The following is a 19,237-nucleotide window of genomic DNA, read 5'->3' on the forward strand; positions in this document are numbered from 1 at the left end:
AGGCAGGTCCCTGACCTTCTCTAGGCTTCAGCCCCTCATCCAGAAGAGCAGGACAATAATCCTTCTCCTGTCCTGCCTTCTTAGATGGCAAATACACAACTGGGGGAAGGTTGGCAGTGCAAACAGCAACACTGCCTGATGTTTCTACCATTAGCCTTCTGTGCTGTTGTAGCTTCCAGTGATTTTTTGAGCTGCACCATGGGGCGTGGGCATGTGTGTAATGGAGAGTAAAAGGGTGCTGGTTTATTATTCTGCTATGTGATTTCTGCTCTTTCTACCCGCATCTTTTCTTTCAGGAGGGCTCCCTTTGTGCTGGCTTTAAGTAGAGAGCTCAGAGCCCAGAAAGGGAGGATTAGCAATTAAATACGCTCTGATGATGGCATGGTTGTGAAGGAGGGAGGAGGAAGGAATACTCCATAGTAATGTACTTTTGTTTTCTTTTCTCTTTGCTTGTAGGACAAAATCTGCCAGGGAGTTGGTCTTTTGAAGACACTTACGGCTTTTAATCCTCGTTCCCTTGGGAATACAAAACCTTTGTAATCATGTCACCGGCCATGTGGAAATGGACTTGCCTGGTTTCTCACCTCCTGCTATCTGCTACAGTGTCACCTCTTGGTAGGCAACAGCCACTCCATCCAAAGAGGCCCTTCGTCAGTTTTACTGGAGAACAAGCAGAGGGGAACTTCAACCACTTGGTGGTTGATGAAAGAACTGGGCACATTTACTTGGGAGCTGTCAACAGGATCTACAAACTCTCCAGTGACCTGAAGGTCCTGGTTACCCACCAGACTGGTCCTGATGAAGATAATCCCAAGTGTTATCCTCCCAGGATAGTCCAAACCTGCAATGAACCCTTGACACCTACTAATAACATAAATAAAATGCTCCTCATAGACTACAAGGAGAATCGATTGATAGCCTGTGGGAGTCTTTACCAGGGCATCTGCAAGCTTTTGAGGCTGGATGACCTCTTCAAGCTGGGAGAGCCCTTCCACAAGAAGGAGCATTATCTCTCTGGGGTGAATGAGAGTGGCTCTGTTTTTGGAGTCATTGTTTCTTACAGCAACATGGATGACAAGTTGTTCATTGCCACTGCCGTGGATGGCAAACCTGAGTATTTCCCCACTATTTCCAGCAGAAAGCTCACCAAGAACTCTGAGGCAGATGGGATGTTTGCATATGTCTTTCATGATGAGTTTGTGGCCTCTATGATCAAGATCCCCTCAGACACCTTTACCATCATCCCCGACTTTGATATCTACTACATCTATGGCTTCAGCAGTGGTAACTTTGTCTACTTCCTAACTCTGCAGCCTGAGATGATCTCACCGCCTGGCTCCACCACAAAGGAGCAGGTTTATACCTCCAAGCTGGTCCGGCTTTGTAAGGAGGACACAGCCTTTAACTCCTATGTTGAAGTGCCCATTGGCTGCGAGAAGAACGGGGTGGAGTACCGATTGCTCCAGGCAGCCTACTTGTCTAAGGCTGGAGCCATCTTAGCAAGGTCTTTGGGTGTTGGTCCTGAGGATGATATCCTCTTCACAGTCTTCTCCAAGGGGCAGAAAAGGAAGATGAAGTCCCTGGATGAGTCTGCTCTTTGCATCTTTGTCCTGAAAAAGATCAACGATCGCATCAAGGACAGACTGCAGTCCTGCTACAGGGGAGAGGGGACATTAGATCTGGCCTGGCTCAAAGTCAAGGATATTCCCTGTAGCAGTGCGGTAAGTGAAGCCCCTAAGCCCCAGCCTTAACCTCCTCATGTTCTCACAAACCTTTGTGAGCATTAGTCAACAATTAGAGCAGGGACCAAGGAACTGAGGCTCATCCCAGTCCTGGCTCTGCCTTCATCCAACCACTCCACCTAATTTAACCAGTACATGTCTCAGTTTTCTCATGGGCGAACTGAGGAAGGTATCACTTTCTGATCTTCCCAGACACATTTGCTCCTGAACTAAGCCAAGGGGCCTTGAAATCTTTAAAGAGGAATTGATCTGATGTTGTTACCTCGCTGTGCAATTTATTAGGGGTGAAATCGTGCTTCCTTGGGCAGCCTTGGCTCAAACCTAAATCGAAATAGGACCTAGACAATGTCAGCACTAGATAATGTGCTGGTTTCTGTGTCTGCTGGTGTAATTTTATTTCACTGGGCTGGAGTGGGAGCGGGATTTATTCAGGGAAATCTGTGAAGCCAGGGCTTTGTTTCTTCTAAAAGAAGCACTGGTCATTAACCACTGAAGTCTCTCATCTTCCGGTTTCCAGCCAGCTCTTCACTGTCTCTGCACTGAAAATATAAGTCCTAGTTACAGATGAAGGATTAAATGCTGCAAGATTTAAGTGTAGGATTTGGGGAAGAGGCTGGTCTACCTGACCTACAAATGGTCTTAAGAAATTGTCTTAGTTTATTCTGTTGGTTCAGTAAAGTGTCATTGCAGAAATCCACATCAGCCCTGCCAGGCTTTGATATCGTGCACAGAAATCAGCATTACAGCCAGCACTGCGCCCAGGCTGCTGTAATAGCCGCCTCTCTGGGCTTTGATTTCCTTCCTTAATTAGCTCTTTCAAGTGAGAGGCAAGTTCAAGTCTGAGCAAAGGGAATACGGAGAAACACCAGAGCTCTTTCCTGTCCCATAATCTTGAGGCAGAGTGAAGAGTCAGGATGTGGGATTGCTCTGGCTTTCCTTTGTACACAAGCTTCCTCTTCTGGGGGATCCCTGAAATCCTGCTTAGGACAAGGATGGACTAAGAGGAACACAGACAGAAATTTCACTGCAGGAAGACTAACACCCCCACTTTACACCAGTGCCCTCAGCACTTTTGTGTGACCTTATACTGGTCTCACACTCCCACGCTGGACATGAGAAGGGACAAGCCTTTCCTTTTAGTTGGGATCTCTTCTGCCTAGACCTGCAAAGCTCCAGACGGAGTATCGCACAGGGAGAAGGGCTGTGCCCAAATCTGGGGCTTTGATTTTTTTGTTTAGCTCAAGGCCTCTGCACATTCAAAGAGCTGCCTTTAGATTTAAGCTGGGAGCTTCCCACTGGAGTAACTTTCCTGGGCCCGTTAAGCTTCTCCATGCATTTGCAAATCTGCTCTGCTTGTGCTCCGTACTAAAGTCTGCAGTACTCTACCTCTCCAATCAGGAGGTTTGAAACCTCCCAGTCACCTGGCTCCTGTGGCTTTAGACAGAAAGTCTAACAGCTTTCTTGTGTCCCTTGGGGTGAGTCCCAGACCAAGATGTTTGATATATCAGATTGATTTTGGAGAGACAGGACTTACAGAGATTGGGGAGAGGACAAGGAGCCAGGGACTGAGTGACACTGAATAACTGTTAGAATGTATTTGTGACTGCATTTCTTCACTGTGAATCAGAGATGCTAATGCTTCCCAGCTGGAGAAAAAAGAGCCTGGAGATCCCTGAAGAAAAAAACAGGAGCCTGAAAAGTGTAACTAAGTGGGCTGTCCTCTTCTTTAAATGAGTCTACTTGGAGCTGCTGGCAAGCCCTGCCTGAGATCAGCTGTGCTGCCCGAGGGAAGAGGTATTAGTGACTTGGCTGCTGTAAGGCTTGCAGAGTCCAGCCGCTAAGCTTGGAAAATATTTGATGCTTGGTGAAGTATTTTGGAGCCTGGATATATGTCTGGGAGGGCCTCATCTCCTTTGCTGATGTCCTGCTTGCCAGCTATCCACCAGCACTGCTGCCCTGCCTCTTAGCACGTGTATTTGGAGCAGCTCTAAAACCAGTTACAGAGCCATCAGTGAGACTTTCCCTGGTTTTGTGTAGATGGCAAATGTTCCTCTTCTGGTGCTTAACCTGCCTGTGATCAAGGTTGGACCTGCACTTCAGCTCAGTTACCCTACCTCCAGCAGCCTAAACCCTGCACGTGAACAGATACAGTTGGTGTACTTGGCAGAGAGCAGATGGGTAGAGAGGAGCTGTGGAGAGAAACTGAGCAGAGCAGAGAAACCCTCTTAGATGCCACCTCTCAGATCCTCCTTTGTCATGTTAACTGTGGGACCATGGGTTATGGAGCTGGACTCACTGCACCGCCTTCACATCTGGGTGTGTGGTTAGGTCTGCATTTTGGTAACAATTTTTTTTCTCATAAGGTGATAGCTGATGCAAAGGACATCCACATGTTAGGATGCTTCTGCTCCTGCCTTGGTGTAAGGCTCGCTCAAGGTCACTTCAGGGCAGGAGAAGTCTGTGGGGGACCATTTCCTCTCCTAACCTGCAGGGGGATTACAGGGGGATGGTGCACTTGGATGGTCAGACAGCTCTGCTGGTGCAGCTGGAGCTTGGAAAACTGAAGGTCAGGTAGAACCTGGCAGCAAGCTGGGATAGACACTGTCTCCTGGTCAACATGTAGTGGGAAGCATTAGTTCTCCATCTGTTCTACTGGGTTGCAGACAGATCCTGGAGACTTGGTCTGCTCTGGTTTGCAAATCAGTGTGAAGGCAAAGAACTGAGACACATCTGTGTAATGAGCTTGTGCTTCTCTTCTTCCAACCATGTGTGAATACTGCAGATGTCAGCAGCTTGATAGAAGAATTTCCAGAACGACATATAAAAATGACCAGAGATGAATGGAAGATCCTCAGTGTGTGTTCCTCCCCTGTCTCTGTGTTAGAGGTGTCCTATTAATCTTCAGCATATATCAGGAAAAAATGATGGATTTTTATGTCCAGGCAGTTGATTTGCAAATTGGTGATGTTCACTTAGGTGACGAACAGCTCCAGGTATTACCTCTCTGGTATTCCTCTCTGCAAATCCAGGGTAATAGCTTATATTTAAACAGCACACTTGACCCCAAATGCTTAGAAATTCATATAATCAGAGAAAAATGAGGCTGGGGATAAAAAAAAAAGTCTTATGAGGTCATCTGATTTGCCCTTCTGCTCTACTTATAACATTTTTCACAGATGTTTGTCTCACCTGTTCTTAACCTCCAGCGATGGAGATTCCCCTCTCTCCCTACATGATCTGTCTTTGCTGCTAGGAAGCTTTCCCTCATGTCTAATCTAAATCTCTTTTCCTGATACTGAAGCTGTTCCTACTTACATAGCCACAGAGAGCAAGTTCATCTCCTTTGGCTATCTGGCAAGAGCATTGTGTGTCACCAAAAGGCAACCACTTTTGCGATGCAGCGTGGTTCATCAATGGAAGGAGCAGTGGGAGCAAGGCTCTATGGACTTGTAGGTTGTTGGCAGAAGGAAAGGCTGCTCTGGAGGGTAAAAAATAGGCTTCTTAAACCAGAAAACAATCTTCATGTTGGATGAAGAAGGATGTGGTTTAGATGCATTCTGTAAACTTTGTAATGAACTGTCGATACGGTTGGGAAATTCTGGATTTGTGGTGTTTGAGGTTTGTCAGTTCGTTGTTTCATTGGATGGTTTTTAAAAGCAGTTTTGGAAAATGATGGAGATGTAAATGGGTCATTCTGAGATACGGTTAGGAAGTGCTGGATTTGGGTTGTTTGGGTTTTTTGGTTGGTTTCTTGGTTGGTTGTGTTTTAAAGGCAGTTATGGAAAAGGATGGAGATGGCAATGAACCATTTTGGTACCCACCTTGATCCTTGGGGGATTTGTTGATTTTCAGTAATATGGAATAGGATTAGGTGCATTTTGAAGCCCAGTGATAATTGCACCACTGTAACAGAGGTAGGGGAGTCTTCCCATCTGCCTTGGGTAGCAGGCAGAGGAACTGCTGCATGGAATATGCAAACATGGTTGAAGAAGACAAGTGTGGGGAGCTATGAGAGGAGTGGGGATCCTTGCTGGAGCCTTGGCTTGCAATGAAGTCCTAACTATGATGTGTTGTTGGCACATCATCCCAGCTGTCAGCTTAGGAGTGATCATAACCCAGGGCTGCTATCCTGGGAGCTCCTGGTCTCCTCATCAGCCTGATCCACCTCACAGCAGCACCTGCTGCTCTGCAGCTTAAAAGACTCCAGTCCCTGCAATGAAAAGGTATCACCTCCATTGATGTAGCTTTTACCAGCTACACAGAGCAAATATCTTTCCAAGATAATCAAAGTGTCTGTCCCCAGCTATTGGCTGGTTACTGCCTTTTGCCGGTATTTTCTTTTCCTTTTGGCAGGAAATGGAGTTTGACTGTTTAAATTACTGTATTCAATCTCTTCCTGTTTTCCATGGCAGTGCTCTCAATGTTTTCAAAGCCAACCAGCCAACAAACGGCCTTCTGTAATGAGCTGGGCAATATTTTTCCAACACTTTGCTAACGGAGGGCAGGCGAGGAGGGTGTTTGGGACCTGAGTCATTGTCTGGTGACTTAGCTATGAAGGCTTCCCATGTTTCTGATGCTCCACAGCACGTCTAAATCAGCAGCTTGCCAAAACATCCTTGCAGTTAACAGTGCCTAGATCCCTGAGAGCCCATATATCTGTTCCTTGGGTGGACTCTGCTCTCCTTGCACCCCCCTCACCCATCCTAGATGCTTGATGCACACCAAGCAAGGACTGCTGTACTCATAGGGTTTAGCTGAATGCAAGAGGAGGTTGTGGTTGGTGTATTGCTAATTAGTCCTTCTGTGGATGGCTGTCAGGCATGCCTGGATGCCAGTTGGGTGAACAGGCATGTTGCTTTGGCAGCATGAGCACTTCACCCCAGGATGAATGCTGCTTGGCCCTTGGGGCTGATCCATGGGTTCTATTCTGCTCCAGGACACCAGGTTAGGAAGGGCCATTTCTAGTTCAAATGGCAGAAGGGCTTTGTGCTTGGTGTGGGACAGCCAATTTGACCATTGGTGATGGAGTTGCCACAGTTCTCCTACAAATAGCCTATTTCAAGATTGTCCTCTTCCTCTCAGGGATTGCATTTGTGATCACTGGTGTCAACAGCACACAGGTCTGGCAGAGCACCTCGAAGACACCAAGATGAGGAGAAGCATTACCCCTATTTTACAGGAGGGTTAGCTAAGGCACACTAAAACATGTCTTGCAGCGTAATTGTGGCTCATGGACTTCTGGATCTTGGTTCTTTGCCCAAAGTTCACAACAGCTGCAGGAAGAGGGAATATCATCCTTGCTATTGTGTTCCTCTCTAGAAAGGGGGACAAAAAACCAGGTCAGAAAGACAGACAGACATGGGCTGGAGCTGCTGGAAAGAAGCAGTATTTCAAGGAAAAAAAAATAAACTTCTTTATCAACTAAAAAGTAGGAATAGTCTTCTCTATCTGTCCCCTTTCCTTAAAAGGGAAAGGTTGGGGTGAAAAGGAGTGTTAACTTTTGCTTAGCCTTTGGGAAGAGGAATGCGTGGAAGGAGGACCATGTGATACTGCTGCTCTGACATTTTGCACACACACGGCCCCTGCCTGTTTCTCCTGGTTGGGTTGGCCGGTACATGAGCCTGCTGCTTTCCCAGGGGAATGACTCACAGTCACAGGAACGAGCTATCGCTTTCATTAGACCCTGTAGTATCATTAGACCTCGTAGTGTCACCGCTGGCCGGGTCAGGCTATCCTAAGTAAATCTCTGTAGGGGTCAATGCCACTTGTGTTTGCACAATGGGGGTTTTGTTCCTCTCTACTGGATAGGCTGTGCACAAGAGTTTTTTGCATACATGTCTTTACTCCAAATTATACAGGCTCATGTTGCTGATCCAAAGGGCCCATGGTCAGTTGAGGTCAATTCTTGGTCAACTTTTAACAAGTGCCTTCCTCTTCTTTCTCTGAACATGCAAGTAAGAGCAAGAAAAAAAAAACCCTAAAGAAGAAAAAACCCTAAAAATTAATAAAAAAAGACACAGCACAGTCTGTGCAAAGTCAGTAGCCTCAGCAGTACAGCAAGGCCTCTCCGGGAATGCTCACTGGAGACTCAGAGATGGAGCAAACAGGCTTATTGCTGCCAGATCTGTATTTGTATAATTGGTCACATCAGTTTATGTTGGATGGGAGTGTGTGTAGAGCGTGTTGTCGGAGAGACTTGCTGAGCCCAGCAACTTTGATAAGAGGCAGCAAGCATCCTCTTGCTGACACTGGGAGCTGGAGTGGATGGAGGGCTTTGTGGGGGAGGCTGCATGGGACAGGGTCAGGGCACTGGCTTAGGATTTCTGCCTGCGAGCCTGTGATTTGCAAATCTCCCCTGTGCACCTTCCTGCTCCTCCTTCTCTGACCATCATCTCCTCTGCAAAGCTGTGTGTGCTCTGGGCTGAAAGACACTCCAGCAGAGAGAAACACTGTATTATCTTGCTACACGAGGCAGCTCAGACGGAAGCAGAGCAGGGAGCTCTCTCCAGCTATGTGGCTGGTATTTGTTGTGATTATTGTCAGGGGTGGAAGTGACCAGAGATGTCTGGGGCCATGCTCCTCAGGCTAATGGAGAGCAGCTGAGTTCAAATCTCCATTGCTCTGAGCAAGGTCCTGGCCCCTCTGTAACTGGAATTAGGAAAGCCTCCCCACCTCTTCCTCTATGAGGCGACCAGCCAGGCTCATTAACTAATTAGAACTAATTCATTACTTAGCATACCCAGTGTTCATGCCAGGGACATGACAGTTGGGGGCCTAATGGAGTTGCAGGAATGAGACCCTCCTGGCTTTTTGCATGCCTAAGGCTGAGTGGTGCTAGGAGAGCACTACAGGACTTCTCCAGTATCTGTATGAGCCCTGAGTTCAGCCTGGGTGTAGCTGCTGGCAACACCCCAGTCCTCTGGACTTCCTCAGAAACCCACCACTTGTTCAGGTGGACATGCATATGCTAACCGGGTGAGAGCTCATCTGCAGGGGTTTCTCAGGCATTACTGGGTTCATCTTCACTTTTTCCTTGGTGGTGGTCCTTCCTCCCACATACCACCTCTCTACTCTCAGCCAGCAGGGATAAGGACACTACCCTTCCTCTGGAATGGGCTCTGCACTCTAGCAGGAAAAGTAGCTTCAGAAGCCCTGTGGGAGAGAGTAAAAAATAAAACCTCTTAAGGACCTACATTAACTGAAGCTTGCACTTAGGGGCTGTAAACCAGGGCCTAATTGCACAGAGAGGATGATTGCGTTTGAGGTATTAAGTATGTTCCTCACTATTAACCACCTGTCCTTGAAAGGATGCTTCCAGATCAGTGTGCATACAGAAATAATGCCAGGGGTAATTAATTGACTTCTTATCACACGCCCACCCTGCAACCTCTGCTTCCAAAATCCTCATTGTTTGCCCTGGAGAAAAAAAAAAAAGCATGGTTTGGAAATAGCCTCCTTCTCCAAAACATTTCTTTACTTCCCAGGCATAAAGCAAGGAGAAACCCTCTGCCTTTAAGTGGCTGGGTGCCAAACCAGTGCGGTGCTGTTCTCTCCTGACCCCACTCACACAAAATGTTCATTGAGGACGGAGCAGAGCCCAAGGCTGCTGAGTTGCTGTTGTGTCTGAGATATTTCAGACGCAGGTCCCTTCCCCCACTATCCATCCCATCTCTGGACCACGTTAGCTCTGCCTGAGCAGCTCAGCATCTCTCAGCATCAGTCCCAGGTCCTGGTAGTCTCCCAGTAGCTCTTTCTGCAGGTGAGCGAGGTGCCAGCTTCTCCATCGCTGCTCATGCCATTTGCCAGCACTTTTTTGCCACGAGGACAATTCCATTTGTTTCTGGGAAATGATCTTTGCTGCTTTCCCTGCCAGCAAACCCAGGCTGTTTTCTTCTGTGGTTGAGCCCTGCGGTCGCCCGTGGCTCAGCCTTGCATTTTCGGAGGGCTCCATATGATCTCCTCTCATTCTCTTCCACGCCAGGAGATCAGCTCCTTCTCAAACTTGACCTCATGTTGCCTCTCCAGGAGGTCGCCTTGTGGGTCTGTTATGTGGGTCAAGCTTTTCTTTTAAAAAAAAAAAAATCAGCAAGCAAAACCCATCCATCCTGGAAAAGCCAGAAGCAAAGTGACGCCAACTCCCTTCTCGAGCCCGATGCTATTTAAAGCACCTCCGGACTGGGGGCAGCTGGAAATGAAGAGTTTGTACAATAACCATTCTGTTGAGGAGGGGGTCGAGGGGATGCTGGATTCAGCCTTGCTTTCTGGGTTAAATCCTTTCTTGCTTGCCTGATGCAAGTGTAGCTGTTGGGGTGAGAAACAGTGCAGGGTCTGTCTTGGTACTTGGAGAATCAGCGAAGATGTTTCGCCTCCGGGAGCAATCTGATGCACACAGAAGCACAGAATCATTTTGGTTGGAAAAGACCTTTAAGATCATCGAGTCCAACTGTTAACTTCTCTGTATGTATTTTATATCCCAGCACACATGTAACAAAGGACTTTTTTTCTTTGTCTTTTTTTCCCCCTGAATTAAGCATGCTTATTTATCCAAATTGTATGAAAACATGGGTTCCTGTTATACTAAGTAGGATTAATACAGATGCTGGAGGCATGTCTGTGTGATATGTCCTAGGGAACCTGTTGTGGCAGGGGGGTTGGACCTGTTGATCTCTTGAGGTCCCTTCCAACCCCTACGATTCCATGATTCTGTGATTATGTGATCCACCATGAAGACTGGCTGGTGTGAAGATAGAAATGAGAAAGGTCTTTGTCCCTACAGAGAGATGTCGTAGTCTCATCTGACCTTATTTCTGCCCCAGACACCCCCAGCATGGCGTCTGCATGGCTGTTCTCCTGTGGGATATCTTTTGGATGTAATTTTGCTTGAGAGGCCATTTATTAGTGTTTGCCCAGTTTTTTGGGTAATGTGATAACAGCTTTGGGATAAAATATGGCATTTGCAGAGCCAGAGTGCACCTGGTTTGGTAAATATAACCAAGTTCAGGATGGAGTTGCTGACCTGGATGTCCTGCACACATCTACCTCCAAACCATCCCTCTCTTCAGCTCTTCTCCATCACATAGACCTTTGTTGCATCTCACTCCTACAGAAAGCTACACAATATGTAGGACTCAACATCTTCCGTGCACTAGCAGCACCCGGTTGCTTAAATTTAGGACTTAGTAAACATTACAGCCACAATGTTTTCTGCTTTATGGTGCAGATTCAAGTAGTTTTTAAAAATCTTTAATGAAGTACTGGAAATCTGAGGGCGGTGAGACAGTAGAACATGTTCCCCAAAGAAGCTGTGGATGCCCTTTCCTTAGAAGTGTTCAAGGTCAGGTTGGGTGGGGCTTTGGGCAACCTGTCTAGTGGAAAGTGTCCCTACCCGTGGCAGGGGGTTGGGACTAGATGGGCTTTGAGGTCCCTTCCAAACCAAACCATTCACTCTGTGAAATGCAGGAAAGGCAAGACACCCAGCTGTATGTACAACTAAATGGCAGCACCGCAGAGACAGAGAGATCCTGTGTTTCCTCCGTGCGGTATTGGAACTGGCGTGGCTGATAGAGCATGTGGGTGACATTAGATCAGAAGGAAAAACATTGTATTTTCTCTGTTTCAATGTCATTACCCTGTGGTTGTCAGTGTTCCAAATATAATAGGATTTGTTCAGCTGATTTATCCTGTAAACAAGCAATATTAGCCAGGCGTGTATTTAGACACGGAAAAGGAGTGGGAGAGGCAGAGTGAGGGACCGTGCAGAAGGGAATAATAAAAATGTGCTCCTCCTAATGAGGGAATGACCCAGCACTTATCAATGGGCTGGGGCTATTGGTCAGGATCTCATGCCAAGAAATACAGGGCTGTAATTGTAATAGTGTCCCTGCTTTGGAGGGCTGGCTGCAGCCTTCTGTTGCACAGTCCTGCTTTCAGGATCGGGAGGAACTTGAGTTTAATGGCTTGAGTGGATTTATACTTGGCTGACAGAAATGCTCTGAGCTCCTCACAGACAGAGATCTACACAGATAGAGGCAGCAAGTGGGAAATTTTCTTCTTTCCAGGGCTCAAGTGCTTTAGTTTGTGGTTGAAACTGATAAACCCAGCTGCTTTAAATTCATTGTCGGTGAGATCATAGAATCATAGAATGGTCTGGGTTGGAAAGGACCCCAAGGATCACAGAGTTCCACCCCCGCTGCCACAGGCAGGGCCACCAACCTCCAGCCCTGGATCTACACAAGGTTGCCCAGGCCCCCATCCAACCCAGCCTTGAGATGATAGGACCAGACACAACTTGGTTTATCCCTGGTATGGATGCACAGCCCTGGAGTTTGGCACAGCTCTTCGTTGTGTAGTAAGCAAGACAGGGCCTCTTGTACCCAGCCGAGCTGAAGGGCAACTGCACATGCATGTCATTCATTAGAACACTTAGCTTACCTTCCCAGGACCACGGTGAGGCTTAATTAGTGCTTTTAAGCAGCTCTGAGATCTCTGGGCAAAGGTGTTGCTTGCATGCAAAGCAGCGTTGTTGTTTAATTTGTATAGCACTGTTGGTGTGCGTGGCACTTTGCAGCCCAAATGATAATTTTGGTCTGTGTAACAAAATAATAATTATAGTAATTGTGATTCAGTGGAGAATCTCTGGTGGTGCCGGCGTAGGGGAGGCAGCTGGACTCTATCCGGCAAGGTGCTGGTGTGCGTCACTGGAATAGGAATGAGGGGTGCCTGACAGCTGCCAGAAATGCTGGTTTAACCATTCTGCTGCCAGCAAGTATTGGGAGATGTTGTCTGTGAAAGGGAGGATGGGTCAGCAAGAGAAAGGTCCTACACCCTTCACTGTTGCATGCAACAGACAGCGGTGATACTGTGGGGACCTTAGAAGGTCCCTGTGGTGTGGCTGGTGTGTCCATCCAGTGGAGATGGACATGAGAGTTCGTAGCTTGGGGAAGGAAATGTCTCTTTGTTGGGTGTTTCTATGGGATGGACGTGACTGAGAGAAACCCATGTTATGGCAAGCCTGCTCAGGATTACAGAGAATAGAGCTCCAGTCTCTTCTTAACCTCTTTCATCACTGCAGTTGATATTTCCATGTATTTGTCATGTAGACAACCTTTGGCTGGTCACGGAGCTGCAACGTCCTTAAGGATGAAAAGCAGCAGGTGGCAAGCACTTCTATCCAAGGTGTTTTTCTGACTGCACAGAAAAAACCCTTTTCACCTCAGATTATCTCTCTCTGGGACTCTTACTCCCCATCTCAGCTACAGCAGCATCAGGGGAAGTCAGTGCTTCTGTGTTTCAGGTGCGTAATACAGCTTTGCCGCTGGAATATGTTCTTACAGAAGAGCTCTAGCAGCTTATTTGATCAATACTTCACTTTTGAAAAATCCCTAAATGCTTATTTACCCAATAGACCATGGCGGTTTCAAAGGCAGAGTCACCACACTCAATAATCTCTTTTTTTTTAGGGTGTGAAAAATTTTAAGTGAATTTTTTAAAGCTCATGGAAAGCACTGAGCCGAAAGCCACAGAGATCATATTCCTCTGTTTATCCTTCAGTGCCTCATCCATAAGATCCTCTGGCCTCTGAGCTGGCATGGGGATGTTTATGGGACTGCAGAAGAACTCAGCTTCCTTTTACAATCACAATCAGAGTCACAGAATCTCGGACTGGTTTGAGTAGGAAGGGACCTTAAAGCCCATATAGTTTCAACCCCATGCTATGGGCAGGGACATTGTTCACTAGCCCAGGGTGACCAAAACCCTGTCCAACCTGGCCTTGAACCCTGCCAGGGATCCTAGGGCAGCCACAGCTTTTCTGGGCAACACTGGGTGCTCTTCAAGTCCTGTCCATCCTTCTTGTTTCTAGGTAGAGTTGCCACCCATGAGGGGAAGAACCTCAGTGACCACACACCTCAGGGATCTGATTTTCACCCCAGCTGCATGGCTTGGTGTGTCAGTGCCGAGATTTATAGTTGTAATGCTGGCAGTTGCTTTTGAGGGGGTGGAAATGACAAATGCAAAAGGAAGATTCGGTGGACACAGCAACGATGTTTGGGATGTGGGATATGAAGACCTCCATAAATGGGAGTGTTTGTACTACCTCAGTCTGACACTGCATTGCTGCTGGAGGTACTGTTCCTCTTCCTTGCCTGTATCAGACTCTTGGGGTCTAACCAAGGCATTTAAAATATCACTGAAGTTACAATATCCAAACACAGAGAATGTAAATATCCCACGAAAAAATACTGCCAGGTATGTGAGTCTGTTCTGCACTTTGCCTTGTTTATCTTGACATAGTGTGGCTGTTTCTCCTGGCAGATGCTTGGAGGTGAAGTTGACACAGAAGCTGAGGGATATGGTGAAGCTGGTGTCAGTACACCATCTGCCAGTAACACAGCTTCATTAACCTGTTGGTGTTTCAGGCTGGATCCTTAGTTGCATCTTTCCTTGTAATGGTAAGAGTGTCTTCTATGCAAGTGACCAAGGATGGTGTTACACATGTGATATCTATGATGTGCTTCTCTGCGGACTTCCCTTCATAGGGACATGAACTATTTCCCTCTGATAGCCCAGTGCTGCTTCCAGAGCAGAAATGCTGCTGCTGACCAGTCCCATGCCAGTAGTAAGGCACTGTGTTTAGCAAAGGTTCTGCCCCTCTACTCTGCTCTCGTGAGACCCCCACCTGGAGTAGTGTGTCCATCTCTGGGGTCCCCAATACAGGAAGGACATGGACCTGTTGGACTGAGATCAGAGGAGGACACAAAGGCGATCAAGGAGCTGGAGCACCTCTCCTATGAAGAAAGGCTATGAGAGTTGGGCTTGTTTGTTGTGGAGAAGAGAAGGCTCTGGGGAGACCTAATTGCAGCCTACCAATTCTTAAAGGGGTCCTACAGGGAAAGTGGGAGAGGGGTTGTTCACCAGGGAGTGACAAGGGCAAGGGGTGATGGCTTCAAGCTGAAAGGGAGCAGGGTTAGATTAGATGTTAGGAAGAAATTATTTACTCTGAGAGTGAGGAGGCCCTGGCACAGGGTGCCCTGAGAAGCTGTGGCTGCTCCTGGATCCTTGGCAGGGTTCAAGGCTGGATTGGCTGGGGTTTTGGGCACTCCAGTCTAGTGGAGGGTGTCCCTGCCCACGGCAGAGGGGTTGAAACTAAGTGGGTTTTGAGGTCCCTTCCAACCCAAACCATTCTGTGATTCTATGCTTCTATGACAAGTGAGAACAAGTGTTTGGGCTGAAAGGCATTTGCAGTTGCTGTTCACTAGCTCTGCGCCTGTGATGCAGGATCAGCAGGGCCTGGAAGCTGTGGTCTACATCTCCAGGGAAATAAGAAAAGCAAACTTTCCTGCCAGAACAGCTTCCATTTTTCAATCTTAGGCTCTAGAAAACTTTTAAGGGTTCACTGGTCAGTGGACATTGTAGTCATCTTATGGCACACTAATCATTTAGCAAGTCGGGACTTAGAGGATGCTAAATTTATAGCAACTGTTACTTCTTACTAATAATCAGCCAGCTCTGCTGAGCAAAAGACCTGAAGACTAAAGAAACCTGTTGATGTCTGTAAGAAAGGCAACCTCCTTTTCAGGAAATTGCAAGTTTTACGACGTGGAGGTACATGGTGTAGGCTGTTGCGAAGCCTTCTGCTCACAGTACAGCAGGAACATAAATGCAGGCATAAAAAGTCTGTACTACATTAAGATTCTGCAGCTTTCTGGAAACTTGACACCAGTCCTTGAACTGATGCTTAAACTATAGACCTAAAAACCAAGCGCCTGTACCGGTTCTAGTCAATTTGAGTAACTTTCCCCTCTGTTCTCGCCCTCCTGAATTATGTTTGAATGAAAACCTCTTAGCATAGTGGGTGCAATTTCCCTGTAATTGGTAAAGTTACTGTAACTGCACTGTCATTTGTATATGGTGACATGTAATTGCGTGGTAACCATTGCTGTGGTTGCCCAAGTGAAAAGCAGCGTGCAATTATAATGTATTTCCAAATGCTGGCTCTTTATCCAGCCTCCATTATATCACAGAGCCCCCCTGGGGAAATGGTACTGGGTATTTTTGTGTGTCATTAGACTCCAGGCTAGCTGTTGAAGAGTGGGTTGGTTGGTGACCTGTGCTATCTTTGGTTGGTGGCCTAAGGTTCCCATCTTTTCATCCACAAAATTTCCCTGTGGCTTTGAATCACAGATGACAAAGGTCTACAGCCTTGATGTTCACTGGGCAAGCCCACAGCCTTTTCCTGACCCACTGTCAGGAATGTATGTGATGGGGAGGGCAGAAACAAGCATCAAATTATTTAAATGATGTGGCATGAGGTCAAGGTCAGTGGAGCTGTCTCCATCCTGTGCTAGGACCTCATAGCTAGATGCAACCAGGGGGCTGAAAAGTGACAGTTCTGCTGAAGTTCACAGAACAGATCATGGGGAGAAGGTCAGGTGAACCAAAGTCCACTAGTCTCAGAGGAGTCAGAAGAAAGGCTTGGAGGCAGCATGGCCAGGAGCAGAAATAGTGCAGGAGGTCATAGGCTGAGCCAGTCTACCTAGAGGAAGGAAAGGCACTAATGCCAGGGGTAGGGAAAACCAGCAGCTGACTAGAAGTTCACCAAGCAGTGGATCCCATGTTGATACCATCAAGAGGGTCTGAAGGGGAAGTCTTATGTGGAGAGGCTGAAGTCCCTCGGTTTGTTCAGCCTGGAGAAGAGGAGGCTGAGGGGAGACCTCATGGCTATCTGTGGCTTCCTGCAAAGGGATGGGGCAGGTGCTGATCTCCTCTCTTTGGGGTCCAGGGGTAGAACCCAAGGGAACAGCATGAAACTGCACCAGAGGAGGTTTAAGTTGGCTGTTAGGAAGAGGTTCTGTACTGAGAGGGTGGTTGGGCACTGGCACAGGCTCCCCAAGGAACTGGTCACAGCCTCAATCTGGAGTGAGGTCAAGAAGCATCTGGATGATGCATTCAGTCCCATGCTCTGACTTGGCTGGCCCTGTGTGGAGCCAGGAGTGGGACTCGATGGTCCTTATGGGTCCCTTCAAACTCAGGATAATCTATGTTTCTAAGAGGACATGCACAGGCAAGTAGGAGTAGCGCAAGTCTTGGGTATCACACTGCTGCTGTTGGAGTTTAAAGACATGTGGTTTGCAGGGCGATGGTTTCTTCCACCAACTGCAGGTCTGCTGAGAGGAGATTTATGGTTCACCCCTGCATCAGGTGATCTAGACCCTAAATTTCCTAGCTGTATCTCATCAGGTAGTGTGAAGTTCCTAGTGAGATTCTCCTAAGGTTTCCATCTCTAGAATTTTAATGAATGGGATACTTGCCCAACCTCACCCAGTCCTCACAGTCAGGAAGAAAAGGAGATCTTGCAGTCAGGTGATGGAAAAGACCTTGGATATCTCCTTGCAGAGACTCAGATGCATATTACTGTTGATTTCTTATTGCTGTTGGCTCCCTGGCCCCGTTGGCAGCACAGACGTCTGTAATGTATGCATTCCCTCCATCGTCTGGCGTGGCCAAGCCTGAGCTAACAAGAATGAGAAGCCAAGTACCTGCCACTGTGTGAAGACAGGGTTGTTAGATATTAGCTGTAAATCAAAGGCAAGACTTGGCCATTGGGACAGCCTTTATCCACAATGAGCCTGTGGAACTGCTTTGGACCCTGCTGAGATATCTGGAAAAAAGCCCTGGTGCTTTGATTGGTGAGGAAGATTTCACCAGGGCAAAAGCAAGGAAGAATGAGGGATAGCTAATCCTTTATCGAAGCTTCTCCCAAAATATGGATTAGGCTGCATTTGATTGTCAGGGGCAAATAGCTAAAACAGATGTTTAAGGGACAATTGAAGTTTATTACGAGCGCTGCTTGCACCAGCCCCCTAATATCTGGTACTTCAGCCGTTTGTGTGATGCCAAAGTGCTCACTTCTGCTGGGGAATCAGATGAGGATGGGAAAGGAGGTGTTGTAATCAGAGCTCTAACCCTTCTGCTGAGTTTGGGGGTTTTGGGGGCTCGGTGAATCCCTAGGGGACTGAGCCAGCATCAGTCTTGTAAAACCATCCTCTCCAGGAGAGCTTGGTTGTGTTAATTATTTATTTGATAGGCTTAATCCTGGAGAAGGCAAATGCCTGCCAGAGTCCTCCTGTAAATCAGGCCCATTCTTTCACACATCCTTCTGATTTCAGTGGTGAATGTGACATTTGGCCACCGTGTCACGGCTGCAGATGAACCCATCAGTTGCCGACACAGGGAACATCAGCAGGAGCAGACCATCGCCTCTCATCAGCTAGCTTCCTCTTGCACATCAGCCCAAGATGGAGAGGCAGCTGGTGCAACTTGGGAGGGCATTTATGCCCTGGAAGCTGCCAATCATTCTCACATGAAAATATCCTGGTTCTGTAAAGCACCTTATAAAACCATGTTTAGCAGCTTCCCTGGGGCAGAGGGGGTAGTGAGTGTTAGTCTCTCTTGTGCAGGTGGGAACCTGGCCTGGGATGATGAACTAATTGACCCTGGTCCTATGTCCCAACTGCAAGGTCCCCTTTCCTTTCTGAGTTACCTACACAATTTCTGGGGTAGAGTTTTAACTTCTGGGGATGTGAGAATTGCTGATCTTATCCCTCCCCCTCTTTAGATCTTTCCTTTGCCTCTCCCTGCTATCCCAGCTTGTGCTGCAGCAGCCTTACAAGCGGAGTGAATTCACGTCCTCACCTCCGCTTTCATTCTGGAAAGTCGTTAACGTGAAATTGCCAAGCAGAGAAGCTCCAGAGAGTTTAACGTGGCTACTTTATACTGCTGCTAGGAGTGTCTGGAATTGAAAATAAACCTGTGCTTGCAACTCCTGACCCTTTCATCATAAATCCAAACTTCCTTACGTGTTTCTCTTCGCTGAAGAAGATGACTGTCTTTACAAAGGCGCGTGTGCAGCTGAGAACCACAGCTGCACAGGAGCTGGGTGAGGTTTATTTGGAGGGTTTCTCTTGATTGTATGTTTTTTTGCAGATGATCCCCAGAGGAAATAACCCATATGTGTTAAATGAAAACAGTTTTCATGTGGTTGTGTGGCTTGCTGGCCTTGTTCCTATTCTTGGGGGATGGTTGTCCATGCTGCAAACCACAACTCTTCTCCTGCACCCACGCAACAGCATGGGAGATAATGTTGTGGCTTTCTCTGTCCTCACACACCACTTTGCGTGTCTCAGAGGTTAGGGCGTGCTGTGATGGCCCTAGATCTCATCTGAATTGCATCATGTAAGAGAAAATGTTGAGTTTTACTAATTAACCTTGCCCTGGTGGCAGTATCATAGGATGGTTTGGGTTGGAAGGGATCTTTAAAGCTCATCTAGTCCAACCCCCTGCAATGTGCAGAGCAGATAATGGCAGGACAAGGGGGAATGGACTAAAGCTAAAGGGGGGAAGGTTTAGATTAGATATTAGTGGGAAGTTTTTTACAGAAAGAGTTGTGAGGTGCTGGAACAGGCTGCCCAGAGAAGTAGTAGATTCCCCATCCCTGG

The 19,237-nt window shown here is 47.4% G+C and overlaps 1 protein-coding gene across 1 annotated transcript in view; it reads left to right on the forward strand.

The window, feature by feature from the left end:
* Positions 1–542: 542 nt before the first annotated feature.
* PLXNA4 (plexin A4) overlaps positions 543–19,237 on the forward strand; it is a gene marked incomplete at both ends in the record, with an annotated part of 461,339 nt that continues 442,644 nt past the window's right edge. Inside the window, one exon of the mRNA XM_084267731.1 lies at positions 543–1,721. Within this exon, the coding sequence (XP_084123857.1) occupies positions 543–1,721 (1,179 nt within the window). The remainder of the gene's footprint in view (positions 1,722–19,237) is intronic.

The sequence above is a fragment of the Gallinula chloropus genome, assembly GCF_964237585.1.
Source record: "Gallinula chloropus genome assembly, chromosome: 1".
Taxonomy (NCBI): Eukaryota; Metazoa; Chordata; class Aves; order Gruiformes; family Rallidae; genus Gallinula; species Gallinula chloropus.